At 42.6% G+C, this 15587-nt stretch overlaps 2 protein-coding genes across 3 annotated transcripts; both read right to left on the bottom strand.

The window, feature by feature from the left end:
* Positions 1-854: 854 nt before the first annotated feature.
* Positions 855-5059, bottom strand: tmco6 (transmembrane and coiled-coil domains 6). Of its 2 annotated transcripts, none has more exons than XM_084699168.1 (12): positions 4847-5059; positions 4491-4594; positions 4230-4339; positions 3950-4133; positions 3719-3823; positions 3504-3595; positions 2714-2830; positions 2471-2585; positions 2195-2375; positions 1566-1660; positions 1339-1455; positions 855-1178 (listed from the first exon to the last, which is right to left on the bottom strand). In XM_084699168.1, exons 1-12 carry the CDS (start codon positions 4935-4937, stop codon positions 1050-1052), a joined length of 1440 nt encoding a protein of 479 aa, XP_084555294.1. In that variant the 5' UTR covers positions 4938-5059; the 3' UTR covers positions 855-1049. The 2 variants fall into 2 exon arrangements, with proteins under 2 accessions (XP_084555294.1, XP_084555293.1); XM_084699167.1 differs by having other exon boundaries at positions 1288-1455.
* A 92-nt stretch (positions 5060-5151) lies between these two features.
* Positions 5152-11820, bottom strand: LOC146302761 (uncharacterized). Its single transcript, XM_084697150.1, has 11 exons — positions 11597-11820; positions 11169-11227; positions 10949-11073; positions 10272-10468; positions 9978-10127; positions 8292-9749; positions 7888-8118; positions 7545-7737; positions 6384-7208; positions 6012-6124; positions 5152-5864 (listed from the first exon to the last, which is right to left on the bottom strand). The coding sequence occupies exons 1-11, from the start codon at positions 11711-11713 to the stop codon at positions 5838-5840; spliced, it is 3495 nt and encodes a 1164-aa protein (XP_084553276.1). The 5' UTR covers positions 11714-11820; the 3' UTR covers positions 5152-5837.
* Between the last annotated feature and the right edge of the window lie 3767 nt (positions 11821-15587).

The following is a 15587-nucleotide window of genomic DNA, read 5'->3' on the forward strand; positions in this document are numbered from 1 at the left end:
TAATCGTGTTGGGTGTGGTTGCCTTTGGCAAGCGGATTAGCTAAAGTGAATAACACTTTGTTTTCAGTTGATATGCAGGGAATTTTGTCTATAGCCAATGCAGGACAGAAAAGCAGGTACACATTAAAAACCATTGGTTTTTTTACCGCTCCACATGAGGAATAGCCACATTCACTAGGAGGCGTTTTGATACAAACTTGCAAGTTTGCGCGTTTGTGGGCGTTTCTGTGTGAATTAGTGCGAGCACCCCACCCTGTATTGTACAGCAAAGAGCCCGCAGAATAAATGAGAAACATTTGTAATAAAAGGATTTGGCTAAGTTGAAATTTAAGGCTCATATGTCATGAAAACAACTAATGTCTTGCAATGCCTTGTAAGATATGGAAAATGTCAGTTAAATCAGTTAGTGTAATGCAGTTGAAATCCTCATTAAAAACACAGAGCAAATACATTTTTTGGCCACCCATCAGTACATGTATTATATGGGACTGTGTCTACTGCCTTTCTGTAAGGCGTGCGAGGTCAAGTGGACACTCCCAATGCTATCAGGTACCTGCAGGTGCATGCTACGGAACACACAGGTACGTACACTATACACAAGCTGAAACTGCTATCTCAGCTCGTTTGACTTCTAAGATTGAATATTGGAAAGGAACTTGGTAAAGTACTTCATATTCTTGGCACACTATAAATACAAAAATAGTTCACAGTTCTGTAGTTATCAACACTTATAGTGAGTAATTAGGAGTGTGTAAGAGTCTGTTAAGTCAGACAACCAACCAGTTATTGAGCTTCAATGAGAAGACAAACAATATAAATTCATTAATTACATTCAAATCTGCCATACGAATAAATCCCTACCCATTTGACTTTATTGTATAACTGTACAGACATTCCACAGGGTGGACCATATAAAAATACACTTTAAACATACATATGTACTTGATGGCAATTGGCAAGAATGTTCTGTACTGATCATCAACAGTATATTTGAGGTACTTGCTGAGCTTGACTGAATTGTATATGCAAGGTATTCGTAAGGGTGGGATTCAGGGGTCAGTGGGGGTCAGGTTGTTCTCCAGGAGGTATGTCGCTCTCAGACGCATCTCTCCTTCACTGTTGTACTGAATAGCCTCGAGCAAGGATTGTCCACTCTGTTTCACAAACTCCGCTGCCACCTACAAGGACAAACATTTGGACAGGAAAGCATTATTAGTGGTTTAAGAACTTGGTGGTGTGATATACATATTTATATATTGTTATCCTTGAGTGTGTCACTGGCTGTACCTGTGGACTGCTGCTTAGCAGCATGAGGAGAACTTCTAGACTGAGGGTCACCATTTCCTGGTCGGCCATCTTGAGTGTGGCACAGAGGGCTGGCAGCAGACCTGACTTGACCAGCTGGATGCAGTACTCACTTCCTTTATGGGCCACATTACCCAGAATCCTTAGCACCTGCTCTCAACAAGAAGAGTTGAATGAAGAAAAGCTTCTCCATGAAATTGATTTAATGTATATCGGATTTGAACTCTTTCTCCTCGACAGTCTTTACAGGTCTGACTGACCATAGTGTTGATGCCTCGGGAGAAAGGCAACATCTGAATGAGACTAGGAACCAGGTTGAGAAACAGCAGGGCTGAACAGAACCGACTGGAGTCAGCTGAGAGAAAAAGAACAAAATCACAGCAGCAGAACTTGAGAAGGACAGAACAGACGTGTATCTTTATAAAAAACAATACATTCACATGTCAGTGCTGATTATCAATGTACAAAATGAAAGAGTTAAAAAAAATCATATGACCACCCTAAGGTAGAAAGAAAACCGGTTTTCGTTTACATGAGAGCAGCGATCAGGGCTGACATGTTTGATCAAGAGTTTGGTGCGACATTACCATACCTATCAATGTTTGTGTACAAAATTCCAGGAGACGGGGGTGTGTGTGTGTGTGTGTGCTGGTGATGTTTCTGGCTGGTAGGTGGCATTTAACTCTGTATTACTCGAGACAGCCATCAACTCACCGGAAAACGTCATTCTGTATGCCTGCGACTCGTTCATGAATTGTATGTAGCGGGACAAATGACCCCTTACTTTTCATTGTGAGAAATACAAAGTGTTGCGTGATAAATGGTTGAAATGCGTGATGCTCACCGCAAATGCGTGAGACTTGAGAGCCCAGTGAGAGTGTGAACATACCTGTGATGTTGTTAAGGACCCATGTACTCTCTCTGGCCAAGGCTGGCTGGGTCTGCAGGAAGGCCAGAGTAAACGTACACAGAGTGGCCAGGAGACGAGCATCTCCCAGCTGATGCTCCAGCTCCCTCACTGGTCTGGAGGACAACAGGTTCCCCACACAGCGCAGCAAGGGCCAGATTAACTGTGACACGAGAAGAAACAGAACATTTGATAAAATGTCTGTATTATATGTAGTGGAGTTAAAGACTAAATGTTTTGATCCAGATTTTCCTTTACCAGCTCTATGCCCTCTTGTTTAGTTCCTTCAGCCACTGCGCCCCCCAGTGTCACCAGAAGGGCACTGCACTGTGACAGAGCCCCTTGAACCAGCAGGGCACCGTTGTCCACATTACTTAAAACAGAGCAGATAGACACACAAAGAAATATATTAAACTCAACAGATAGCTTAGATATATAGTGGCCATAATTATGAAAAATTCAGCCAAACAGTTGGAAACCCAAATAACAACAGGGTCTCACCTGCAAATGAGGTAGTGCAGGCACCAGGCACACTCAATGGCAGGGGACAGACCGAACTGGGGGTCGACAGTCAGCACAGAGAGGAGATGGGGAACCAACCCTGAGGCCAGGACTAGCCTGCATATGGGAATTACAGTATGAACAGATGGACCAGTGTATGGACAGACAGACAGAGACAGATATACAGCTAGATAGAGAGATACAGATGGAGAGACAGAAAGTCAGGGGGAGGGACGAAAAGAGAGTAAGACAGAGACAACAGTAGCAGACAGAAAGATAACCAGACAGAAAGACGATATTCTTTCTATAAATTCAGGGTATCAGAGATATTAGAGAGTTTCATGGTATGGTACATAGTCCTAGCCTGGCTCTGCCCTGGCTCTGCCCTGAGAACGATGACATTGATGTCGTTCGCTACTTTGAGTTGTAGTTCAGTAATGGCGGCGGAGTCGCTGCCGAATATACAAAAGTAAAAGCCGGAGCAAGAACAATCTTTGCTAAGTTTTGTTGGTGGCCATGATGTTGTGGCCCTCCTCCCCACGGGGTTCAGGAAAAGTTTGATTTTCCAGCTACGGCAGCTAGCTCCGTTACAGTAGTGGTGAAGGCGAACGCTAGCGATTGGTCATGGCAGATTAGAGTGTCTCTGGGCAGATCCAATAGTTTTAAACGTCATCAGAGTGCCCGCCTTCAAGGAAGTTAACGCTTGTCAATGGAGCGGTCCCAGACCCTCTGTACAAATGAAATGTACGAGGGTCTGGTTAGGACCAGGCTAACATAGTCCACAACTTACGGGGAAATCTTCTCTGCAGCATGTTTGGCTTGGAGGAGTTGTGAGAGCGTAAACCCCACTGCTTCTACCACGGCTAGGCTGGACCTCTGGATCTGGACACACACACATAATGTACACATCGTATAAACATACAGCAAGCACCCCATTAGGAAATGTGGCAGTCTATTAACAGCACACAACAAAAAGTTATGCATAGGTATATGTATTGTTCCTACCTGGATACAGTTTGCCAGTGCAGGGATGAGACCTTGGGCTAGGAGCTTTTCTACAATAGCGTCACTGTCTGGACAAAGGTTACCTAAAGTGTACAGGCAAAGCTCCTGTGGAGGGGTGTGCAAGCAAACACACAAACACACGCAGAGACATACACACAGGAGTGAGATCAATATCAATACCATATCCGACTGCTTGTTGACATGACTTGCCGTGTGTATTTTGGCGCCTACAGTGAACTTGGCGCTCTGTCCAGACAGGTAGGTGAGGAGGTAAGGTGTAGCAGGCAGACATGCAGGTCCCACACTAGGGTGGGGAGAGTGGGACAGCTCATGGAGACACCTCACAGCCTCCAGACGACACTGGGCGTTGGAGCCACTGAGGAGCCCCACCAACACATGCATGCTGTTCTCCTGCCTGAAGGCGCACACACAGGCAGAGAGGACATTGTTATCCACAGCAGACATCCTGACAAGACCTGGCGGCCATTTTCAGAATACAAAGCCGTCATACTTGATGAGGAGGAGGTGCGTCGAGGGATTCCGCAGGGCTTTCCTCAGAGCGCTTAGGTGATCCCCTCTCTCCTCCCCACCATTCAGAACCTTCAGGAACAACTCCACCACCTGACACACAGAAATAAAATGTATCCTTTGATAGATGTACATAGATCAGCAACTGATTCATACTTAAACTGGAGTTATTTGTCCATTTGTCTATTCATATAATGTTCCTTATATAAATAGCATCTGTGAAGAAAGATAACCAGGGTCACACCTGATCACTGGACTGTATGTCCATGCCGCTGTCCACTTCATCATCTTCATTCAGCAGGAGTCTCTTACTGACCAGCTGTCTGTCTTTCCGGGCCTGTCGCAGTTCTCCAGACAGATTGAAGTTCACAGTAAATAACGAACTCTACTGACCTTTGTCAATTAGATTTCTGGACTACGATAGGCTCGAGTTAAGTCAAACTTCGCTACGAAGTTCTGTGTATATGTCAATTTCCGTACACTCAATGCATATTAAAATTAAAAGGCTACAACCAGTTCTTACAATATTCAACTTTTAGTCTACGTACCACCATCACCGCCAAGGCGATGGAGAGCCCAGTTATTGGCTTGTTAGCTCACCTTTCTCATGATCTCGCCTCTTGAATTTCAACTCTTCCAAGCTGCAGCCCCTGCGACCCGCCTTGTGTCTCACCGTATTTAACCTCCACATTGTTATCTGTCGGAAACGTTATTTATTTAAAGTGAGAAAAAACTGCTAACTAGTAACCGAATTTAGCATGCTTGCTGCTGTTGACATGATGCTCTTCTTCTCTGGAAGGCAAAGGAATTGTGTTGAGACTATATGTCTGTAGCGCCAACTGTCGTCAGACAAACGTCTTAGAAACAACTTCAGAATACCAACCACAAACATTCAAATACGAGTTTGTACAAATGCCTTTTTAATTCTGTAAAAAAAAATATATACCATGCATATCAGTTATTTTTTTAAACATAAAAAGGGGGGACAAATCCATAATGATTGCCATTATTTTGTTAAAAACAAATTGATAATTACTTATGCTCATTGCAGATATGATATGCAATACATTCATACAAAGAATTGTAGATCACTATAGAACAATCCAGTTCAAGTGAGCATCTAACTATCTGTGAATCTCATGCATCAAACCACCACTTACAATAACGTTTGGAGGGTCTTCACTCTTCATAAATTGCATTTCATTTTCTTTACATTTTGTATCATTTTCACACACATTCATGCCATTATAAGAGCATTGACAAAGGATTAACATGAGAAATATAAAACTGTCTGTAGCAGCACATGAAACTGTCGACAATCTTCCACTGAAATACCGTTCAAGACTATACAAGTCTACTATAAAAAATCTAATAAAAAATGGACTGGTAAAAGTATGTTCATAGAACAGTTTCAGTATTCAATGTAATTTTTTTTCCAGAGACATGTCTTTAAAATACAGTAAAGTTGATCACTTTTAAACCTGTGCCGTATACCAGTGAGGAAGACTTTTTACATCAGCCCAGCTAACTAACGGGACCATGTTCCCTTTGTATCTTTCTATTTGTCATAAATATTCTTTCTTCATCGTCCTCATGTGCTCTTGGATGATTTTCTTTTCTGAAAGGAAGGGAAAACTACATTCAAAAAATGTTTTTTCTTCAAAACAGATACACTTTTTCTAGACACCACCGAAAAAGGAAAGAAGTGGTTGAACTAACGTTTTTTTAATGGCAATGATAATGATGGCGATGATAATGTCATCACCTTTTTTTTGGGTGTGGTCTCTGCTGTCGCTGGAGGGTTTTCTGCGGGGGCTGAGTCTGGGCCCGGGTTGACAGATATCATTGGAATCTCTGGCAGGTTCACCTTGCTTTTCTCTGAAAACATTAATACCAAAATAACCATTTAGTGCAGCCAAATGAGAAGAGGACGCAGTGCAATTAAACAATGCTACAGATGTCATCAATCCTGTGTTTCTGGCACACTGTTCCCAGTAAAGTGATCAGTGAGTTCAGCGCAAGCTTCGGAGTTTAAGTTTGGAATGCAACACCTGCTTATTGAAACACAGTGAACAACATCACATAAAATAAACACAATCATATAAAAACATATTGAATGAGAGGAGGAGACACTTACTTTTCTTCTTCTCTGTTGGAGGCGTCACAAGGGTAGACAGAGGTAGGGATTCTTGGTCAGCTTCAATCTCTTGAGGCCCATCCTTCTCCTTCGTCTTCTCTTTTTTCTTCTTTTTCTTCTTCTTCTTCTCCTCCTCCTCAGTTATATGCGTGTTGTTTTCTGTCGTAGTCTTTTCAGATTTTTCCTTTTTGGGCTTCTTGGTGTCCTCGATGACTTTGTTTATGGATTCTTTCTTTGTCTTGGGCACCTTTTTCTTTTTCTCTGGTTCCTTCTGTTCTTCAGGCTCACTGATTTTCTCATTTACGTTTGGGGCTTGTTTTCCTTTCTGTGTTTCCTTCTTTCTGTCCTTATCTTTTATCTTCTCTTTTTTCTTCCCCGTTTCTTCACTCACCTCAACCAACTTCTCCGTGTTTTCTTCTCTGTGTCTCTTCTTTTTCCTCTTGGGCTCTGTAGGATTCTCATCTGCTTTAGCTTCACTGGCTTTCCTTTTCCTTTTCTTGACCGCATCAGGTTTTGGGGTGGGTACAAGGGTGGACTCTGCAGGCTTATTGCTGGGTGTTTCGGGTGGAGTTGTAGTCACAGGGCTGTCAGATGGGGCCTTATTTGTCTGTACGGACTTAACTTTACTGGTCTTTTTGGTTTTGACATTCCCCTCAACCTCTACATTCTTAATAGGTGTAGCTTTGCCCTTTTTAGGAATGGTCTCCTTCTTCTGTGTGGCTTCCGTCCTGGGTTTCCTTGGTGCTCTTGCTTTCTTCGGGGTTTTGACGGGAGCAGGTGGAGGGTTCAGACTACTCATGGCGTCCATCTTGGCGAGGTCAGTGTCTGTGAACAAAATCAGCACCAGTTAAAACTGTATTGACAAACTCTTTCCAAAGTCTCCCCAATTAACCTTCTCAATGAGTACACCATAGGTTTGTTTTCAAATGTGTGTAAGAAAGCTTATATAAATGACTCGAGGACGCAGCTGTTCAATACAATTTTCTTATTAAAAAGTGTGAGGGTAGGGGGGACAGATTTGAGATTAAAAAAAATACTTATTATAAATCTCAAGCCCCTGGAGTACCCCATTATGTATTCATTTGTTTGGATGTCAATTGACTCTCAACTCAGGGCACTTTGATCTTTATCATACACAAACTGTACACACAAACCCTGTACCTGACAGTTCAAGGATCCGTTTCTTCCACATCTCCACGTCCAGACTGCTGTCTGAGTCATCACTGGCTGGAGGAGGAGGAGGAGAGGAGGAAGGAGCAGGGATCTGGGCCTGAGGTGTCGTCTTCTTGGTCTTGGCTGGTGTGTCCAATGGTTTGTCTGCAGGTTTTTTCCTTTTGGTGGGTGGAGCTGAGGGCTTTGGAGAAAAGATGGAAAAAATTGAAGTTTAACACCGATTGTAATGATACAATGACAATATAGGGAATAAAAGTAAATCAACCTCTGTAACTAACTAGCAAACGCCACCCACTGTCAAACACCTGGATCCTCCTGATTTGAAGCTTACTTTGGGAGCGGTTTTCTCAGCTCCATGCTTGGCCTTCTTGGTTGAAACTCCGAGTTGAACCTCTGCCTGCTTCTCAGGAGCTTCTTTCGGGTGGCTACCACTGCTGGACTCATCCCCTGCTGGAGTAGTAGACTTGGGCGGAGCCGTGCTAGTCAGCTTTGCCTTGGTTGACTTAAGTTTTGCTCTGACCTCTGATGCTGGCAGACTGGTTGGTGCCACTGGTGTAGCTGCCTGCATTGGTATGAGGATGAATATTTACATTTAGTCATTTTTATGTAAAGAATATGAGAATAAACATATGTTTAGAATATGTATGTAAAGTGTCACGTTCAATTAGTTGTCAGTGTGGGAGAGAAAGATTGTTTAGCTGGCATATATATTAGGCCAAGCTCTAATAAACTTACCACAGCAGGACTTTCCTCCTCACTGTCGGATGATGATGAATCACTACTGGAATCTTCACTAGTGGTGGAAGTTGTGGATACAACTTTACTTGGGGTTGGTTTAGCTGGTGTGGTTGCTATGGCGGTTCCCTTGCTTGGGGTTGGTTTAGCTGGGGTAGGTATGGCCACAGCTTTAGTGGTCGCTGTCACCGATGCTGTTTTGGGTGGAGGGGGTAATTCCACACTCTCATCCTCACTATCTGATGATGCGGATTCGCTACTTGATTCACTGGAGTCTTTGCTAGTCTTAGTTGTTGATACAACTTTACTAGGGGTTGGTTTAGCTGGTGTGGTTGCTATGGCGGTTCCTTTTCTTGGGGTTGGTTTAGCTGGGGTAGTTATGGCCACAGCTTTAGTGGTCGCTGTCACCGATGCTGTTTTGGGTGGAGGGGGTAATTCCACACTCTCATCCTCACTATCTGATGATGCGGATTCGCTACTTGATTCACTGGAGTCTTTGCTAGTCTTAGAAGTTGTTGATACAACTTTACTTGGGGTTGGTTTAGTTGGTGTGGTTGCTATGGCGGTTCCTTTGCTTGGGGTTGGTTTAGCTGGGGTAGGTATGGCCACAGCTTTAGTGGTCGCTGTCACCGATGCTGTTTTGGGTGGGGGGGGTAATTCCACACTCTCATCCTCACTATCTGATGATGCGGATTCGCTACTTGATTCACCGGAGACTTTGCTAGTCTTAGTTGTTAATACAACTTTACTTGGAGTTGGTTTAGCTGGTGTGGTTGCTATGGCGGTTCCTTTTCTTGGGGTTGGTTTAGCTGGGGTAGTTATGGCCACAGCTTTAGTGGTCGCTGTCACCGATGCTGTTTTGGGTGGGGGGGGTAATTCCACACTCTCATCCTCACTATCTGATGATGCGGATTCGCTACTTGATTCACCGGAGACTTTGCTAGTCTTAGTTGTTAATACAACTTTACTTGGAGTTGGTTTAGCTGGTGTGGTTGCTATGGCGGTTCCTTTTCTTGGGGTTGGTTTAGCTGGGGTAGTTATGGCCACAGCTTTAGTGGTCGCTGTCACCGATGCTGTTTTGGGTGGGGGGGGTAATTCCACACTCTCATCCTCACTATCTGATGATGCGGATTCGCTACTTGATTCACTGGAGACTTTGCTAGTCTTAGAATTTGGGGTTGGTTTAGCTGGTGTGGTTGCTATGGCGGTTCCTTTTCTTGGGGTTGGTTTAGCTGGGGTAAGTATGGCCACAGCTTTAGTGGTTGTCGGTGTAGAGGGTGATTTTGGACTCTCCTCTGCACTATCAGATGAACACATAGCGGTGTCACTGTCTACGGCAGTCTGGGGCTCTTTACCGGCTGATAGTGGGATACTGGGAGCGGAAGTGGCTGACTCCTTGGCCTTGGTAGTAGCTGCGGCTGCAAGAATTGACTCATTGGCTGGTTTTGCTGTTGAGGGCTTTTAAAAACATTTAACGAACAAAAACAAAAACAGTTCTTTCTGTTAAGGATCTTATGAGATTAATAAAAATACAATTGTTCTGTTTTGATATCCCCCTAGTTTTGACATTTCTCGACAGTCTTCAGCCATCTACAACAACCAACTAATAAACTAGAAATCAATAAACTTGTGTTTGGAACACCCAGTATTAGTTCACAAACAAGTGTAACTAACAAGATAACTCACCGTAGCCGGACCCTCATCCTCACTGTCTGAGGATGTGTCGTCCGCAGCGGAGGGCTTGGCTGTGGTGGAAGAGGGGGTGGAGGAGGGGGCTACCAGGGGCCTAGCTGAGGACAGCTTAGGAGCTGACTTGTTGTTAGGAGTGACAGGAGTCTGCAGAAGAAACCGATTATTTAAGTATTTTCAGTCTAACCATCCGTCTAATAATAAACTCATGTTAATATTATTGCAAGAAACGGCACTATCGTGTGTGTAACAGCATCAGCGTATGCATCTCCACCCTTCCTCGTGCTTCACCTGTGGCAGTAGACTCTGACTTGCTTCTTCTTCCTCTGAGCTGCTGGTGGTGGACTCACTGTCAGAACCTTCCGGCTGTTTCTTGCCCGGGGTTGGTGGAGTGATCTTTGACCCTGCCTTGACCTTGGAAGCTGGCACATGGTTGGCTGCAGGGAACTTGGCAGGGCTGGCGATCGGAGGCTTAGTCTTGTCTGGGGCTGAATAAAGTTATAAGACATCAACCATCTCCAAGCGGGATACAGGATTACCAATTCTACGCAGGTCAGTGAGGAAAGATCATAGAGATATGAAATTATCATAATGATGTCATCAGAGTGGTCAAAACAATGTTAAAAACAATTGTCTGTCGATGCATTCAGTGTACACAATACATTATTCTGTATTGTTTTTCTATCCATTTGTCACTAATTTCCATTAGGAAGCACAAAGACTAGTACAATGGTTCTCAATCCTGGTCCTCCGGTCCAGTCCTGCATGTTTTAAATGCTTCCCTGATCCAACACATCTGATTCCAATGAAGAAGTTGTTACCAGTCTTCTGCTGAGCTAGATAACTACCCATTCATTTGAATGAGGTGTGTTGGAGCAGGGAAACATTCCAAACATGCAGAACCGGAGGTACCTGAGGACCAGGGCTGAGATCCACTGGCAATGTGGCAGAAGATGAAACTTTGCTACCTTTGACAGGTGTCGTCTCATCCTCCGAGTCAGAGGTCTCTGTGCTGCTATCCGGGTCAGCTTGACGCTCTTTTGGCAGCTCTGAAGAATCTGCTACTCTGCAGGTCTTTGCATCCTCAGATACACTGAGAAGGACAACAGCAAAAATACAACACTGTCAGTGTTGCGAGTCACACAACAATGTAAAAAACTAGAACAACGAAACAAATCTTATACTCACTCCCCAGACCATTTGTTGTACATGTCCAAAAGTGAGCTGGACAATGCTGCTGTCTCTCCCTATTGAACATTCAGACAGAGGATCAGAATTACAATGTTAAATTTGCATCATACGCTTCTGCATCGCATGCCAAATTGTCCACATAAATGCAAGTAGAAAATACCGTAGGTAGGCAGCATACTGCATTACTATGTAACAACAACGTGCAGTCCAGTCACTGATATCAGTAACTTTCAATAATGTAAAAATGAAACTCATTTGTGCGCAGCATTGCGTGCATCGAATCCCATTCATTCTAAACAGACGTCTTACGCTAAGTCTTCCAAAGGAGGTATTAGATAAAGAATTGTCAACTGCATTGCATTCACAGACCCGAAACAACCAGTTAGTCTGCAAGAGGGGCGCTATAAGAAGTTGGCTCTCTTGACCTGTGGAACATGCTTTCGGAGCTTCTCTGCCGCCTTCTGGAAACCGTTCTCCTTCAAATGCCGATAGATCAAGTGGATCAAATCGTGTTTGGACGCATGCTTTTCTTTTGAAGACATGGTCTTCCACTAATGCAACACAAAACAATTAAACGTATCGTACAAACAATCTAAACTGCCCACTGTAGCATAAGTTCCTTCCAATTCCTACATCGCGCATGTTACACTTTCAACTTTGACCTATACTCATCGTTCCGTTCAAGATACGGAGGCATTGTGGGATCTGTAGTGTGAGAAACACCCTGCAAACTCACTTGTCCTTGATTCTGCCTTGTATTCTCTTAACCTCCGTAAATGTGTCAGTTATAAATGTAAACAAAAAGTATATGTATATATATATATATATATATATATATATATATATATATTCATATTATAACATTATGAATATTCATTCATATTTTGAAACGAGTCAAAACCATTTATTGATTTATTTTCAGTTCGTTTTTGAAAAAGCAGGCTGGAAATGAGAGCTGAGCCCACCCATACAAAGTCCACCCATACAAAGCTCCTTTCTCTTTGTAAGGCCTTCCCTGTATGAAATGCTTTGCGTTGAGGGAAGCAACAAAAATAAAAGCCCCAATCACGCTTCCTGGTTAAGAGCATGAAAACAAACCTATGTGAACAGACGATGTCTATATAATCCGGGAGAGTGTAAAAAGACCCTCCCTATTTAGTTATGTACTTATGGAACAAGATATCTGAACACCACAAAAAAAATTTAAACACAATATTTTCTGTTTAAAACTTTACCTCACATGTGTCCAAAAACCATCCTCAGTTTTCTCATGCATTGATTTAACCTTATTGTTCTGACACAACAGAGATTCTTGTGTTTTTTCTCTGGTTAACAGTTCATTCTTTATGTCAGTCATTTCACACAATCAGCCGCAGTAAAAGAAGTTGAGGGTTGATTTCAAATGTGTGTGTGAGCGGCGAGGAGGAGGAGGGGGGGGGGGCAATGGAATGAATTCTAAGCTTCTATCTCTGCTGAAACCTCACCTGTCTCTCACTTGAGATGTATTTGAGTTTCATCCGCTACTTCTTTCATCTGCTATGTGATGAATTGAAATTTTTTAATGCTTTCTAATGCGTTTTTGGAACAGCCTCATCAGCAGTTCTCAGCATCGTAGCAGGATCAACATCCTGAAGACACAAGGACGAAAAAGTCTTGATCCAGTTACAAATCAAACAGACAAAAATAACTATTTTGCCGTTGCGGTTTAACAGGCAGATATGTTTGGTTAAGGTTGGAAGGAGAGTAAAAGTTCTGGAACTATGATGCCTCGGGGTTGGTATAAAAGATTTGGGTGCTTATGTGGTGAAGTCTTTAAAGAGGGTTAGTCGGAACAGACCACCTGGAAGTGAATGTGAGAGCCAGAGGAGGTGGTGGGGTGGTTTCCTGGGGTCAACCTGGGGGAGATTGTCAGGTAAGGAGAAGGTCACCAGAAGCATGTGGCTGAAAGAACCCCTTTCACAAGAGTCAAACCAGGAAAGGAAAGCACTGACTCAACACCAGAACTTAGTGGGTTTTAGTGAGTTGGTCTTACCAAGCTTGATTTTACACCTTCCGGGACAAGATTTTGCACACACACACACTCACACCCACACACACACACTCTGGCGCAAATTTTACGTAACAGCAGACTCAACTCCAACTCTCAGGGTTTTGATGGAAGGGGCCACCAAAGTTTAATGGTAAAATAAAATGTTGCAAAATTAGAAATAGAATACTTCCTCTGTTCATTTTTACTGGTCATCATCTACTGTACTGCACCTTCATTTTTTTACCCAGGGAAACTTTCCTTTCCAGGGGCTGGGTTCCTAAGAAACAGGCAGCAGGGTCAGCTGTTTATTCAGACCAGCCTTGTTAATGGCTGGTCTGAATATTTCACAGAAAATAAACACACCTTCTACACTCCTCAAAGACAGCCTCTGACATGTGTGCACCAGTGATCTCTATTCTATAATTAACTGCAGCTTAAACCACAATTGGTTTCTTGTCACTAATATGTCAGAATCTGTCATTATGTAGAAAGTAGCAAAAATTACCCTTGGAAATTTCAGCAGTATTTGGATATGCCATGTATTGGCCATGATCGGGAAATTATTAACTGCCAGATGAAAATTGACCTTCTGAACATCCAACATGTCCCCCACTAGGGGACAGTCTCTAGATGATTTGAGTCACAATATCTCTCAATACAGATTACAGTAATATGCATTACATACAGTATATAACATCACGTTATTACACTCCATAATGTTTTTATTTTATTTTTCTCTGTAGTCCACTGTTTTAGTGTATATTTTGGTTTCAAAATTGAATTATGGCACCTTTTATTTCTACTCACTACTTTCTACTCTACTTACTTGAAGTCTGCAACGACATCACCAGGTGGTGTTTTGCTGCTGTTTCTTCAGCTCCTGCATGTTTCGAAAGCAAGTACCCCTAAGGCATACTCAATAGGATTCAGATAAAGTGACTGGCTTGGCCAGTTCCAAATTTCCAATTCTAAAAGTAATTAAATCAGTTTTTATAAAAGATGATCGTGTCCTGGATAAAAAATAACATTTGAGAGATATAGGATAGGTTCACTCCCTGCAGACTTGCCTTGACCCTATGACGTTGTCTTGTGAACATTCTTTTGTGGATTGTGGCAGCCATTTGAATTCAGGTGCCTGTAGTGTAGCCCATCATGTAAGGGTATAGGTGGTCTACAAGTGGTGATGAGCGAATAGAAAGGCTTCCATTCTCACTTCCATTCTACATCAAAACCCAATTTTCCTCCCCTGAAAAAAACAGATCAAACTGCTTTCCTGCAATTTCTCAGGAAGAAAAAAAAGAAGAAAAAAAGAAAGTGCAAGAAAGGTAGGAGGAGAGGAACTAGACAGAGTAAATTAGAGAGAGGGGCGGTGGAGGGAGGATGGTAAAAGAAAAAAAAAGGGAGTGAGAACATGCAGGTTTACTGGAAGGCGTGCGTCGATTAGAAAGGAGGTAGTGTTCAAGGTGAGACGCACACCAACCATATTCAATAACAGAACCTCTTCCTGCGCCAAACTCTACATCTGGTGCTGACCAGCACAGAAGCAGCAGCACGTCTCACAACTGAACTGCTGTTTCATCTCATTATTGCTGTGGCACTCGGAGGAAGTTCAGAGAAGTCCAGAAACGTACAGAAATATTTTTTTTTGCGTAGGATGCTAATAGTTTGTGTTAGATCGGCATATACTTTTAAAGTACATTTAACTGACAAAATATTTGTTGTCAGTCAGACTAACTCAGATAGAATAATATGCCCTAACGTTTTTATCTGACCGGAATATACATTTCCGTCAGTTCAAAAGTAGGCCTAAATAGAAAACGTCTATGATCTCGATGGATATAGCGACTAACGCCAGTGTTTCCATGTGTTAGCAAGACAAGTGTATGCAGTTGTGCGCTCCCTGGTGAAACCGTTGTTTAGAGTCTGTATTCTGGAAATGTCTGGAAAAGTTTTGTTAGTCAAACTGTACATTTAAGAATCAGCCAGAGATTATTGTGAATGGATATTTATATATTTTATTTTGTTTTCTATATTGTCCTGAGCCCACTGCCGTATGTTCTTTGGAAACATTTTGTTTTAATTATTTTGGTTTGGCCTTTCTGTCAGGTTGCCGAACGCAGGGTACCCTGTTTTTACATTGTCTTTCAGTGAATAAGTTGTCATGGGGAAATATGAAGTATTTGATTAAAAAGTAGGCCTAATTATTAAGTTGTAAAGGATATTGTAAAGAGTTGTAACTACACTTGTTATTTTTGACTAAGACACAGATGACATTGTTTGACAAACAAACAATAATGTGCTCAATGTTGAAAAAGAACATCGGTAACAATTAAAAAATGTTTCGATGTTTTTATTGATTACCAGGTGTCACAATATCCTACGGAAAT

The sequence above is a fragment of the Hypomesus nipponensis genome, chromosome 1 (genome assembly GCF_054491055.1).
Source record: "Hypomesus nipponensis isolate SF chromosome 1, ASM5449105v1, whole genome shotgun sequence".
In the NCBI taxonomy this organism is placed as follows: Eukaryota; Metazoa; Chordata; class Actinopteri; order Osmeriformes; family Osmeridae; genus Hypomesus; species Hypomesus nipponensis.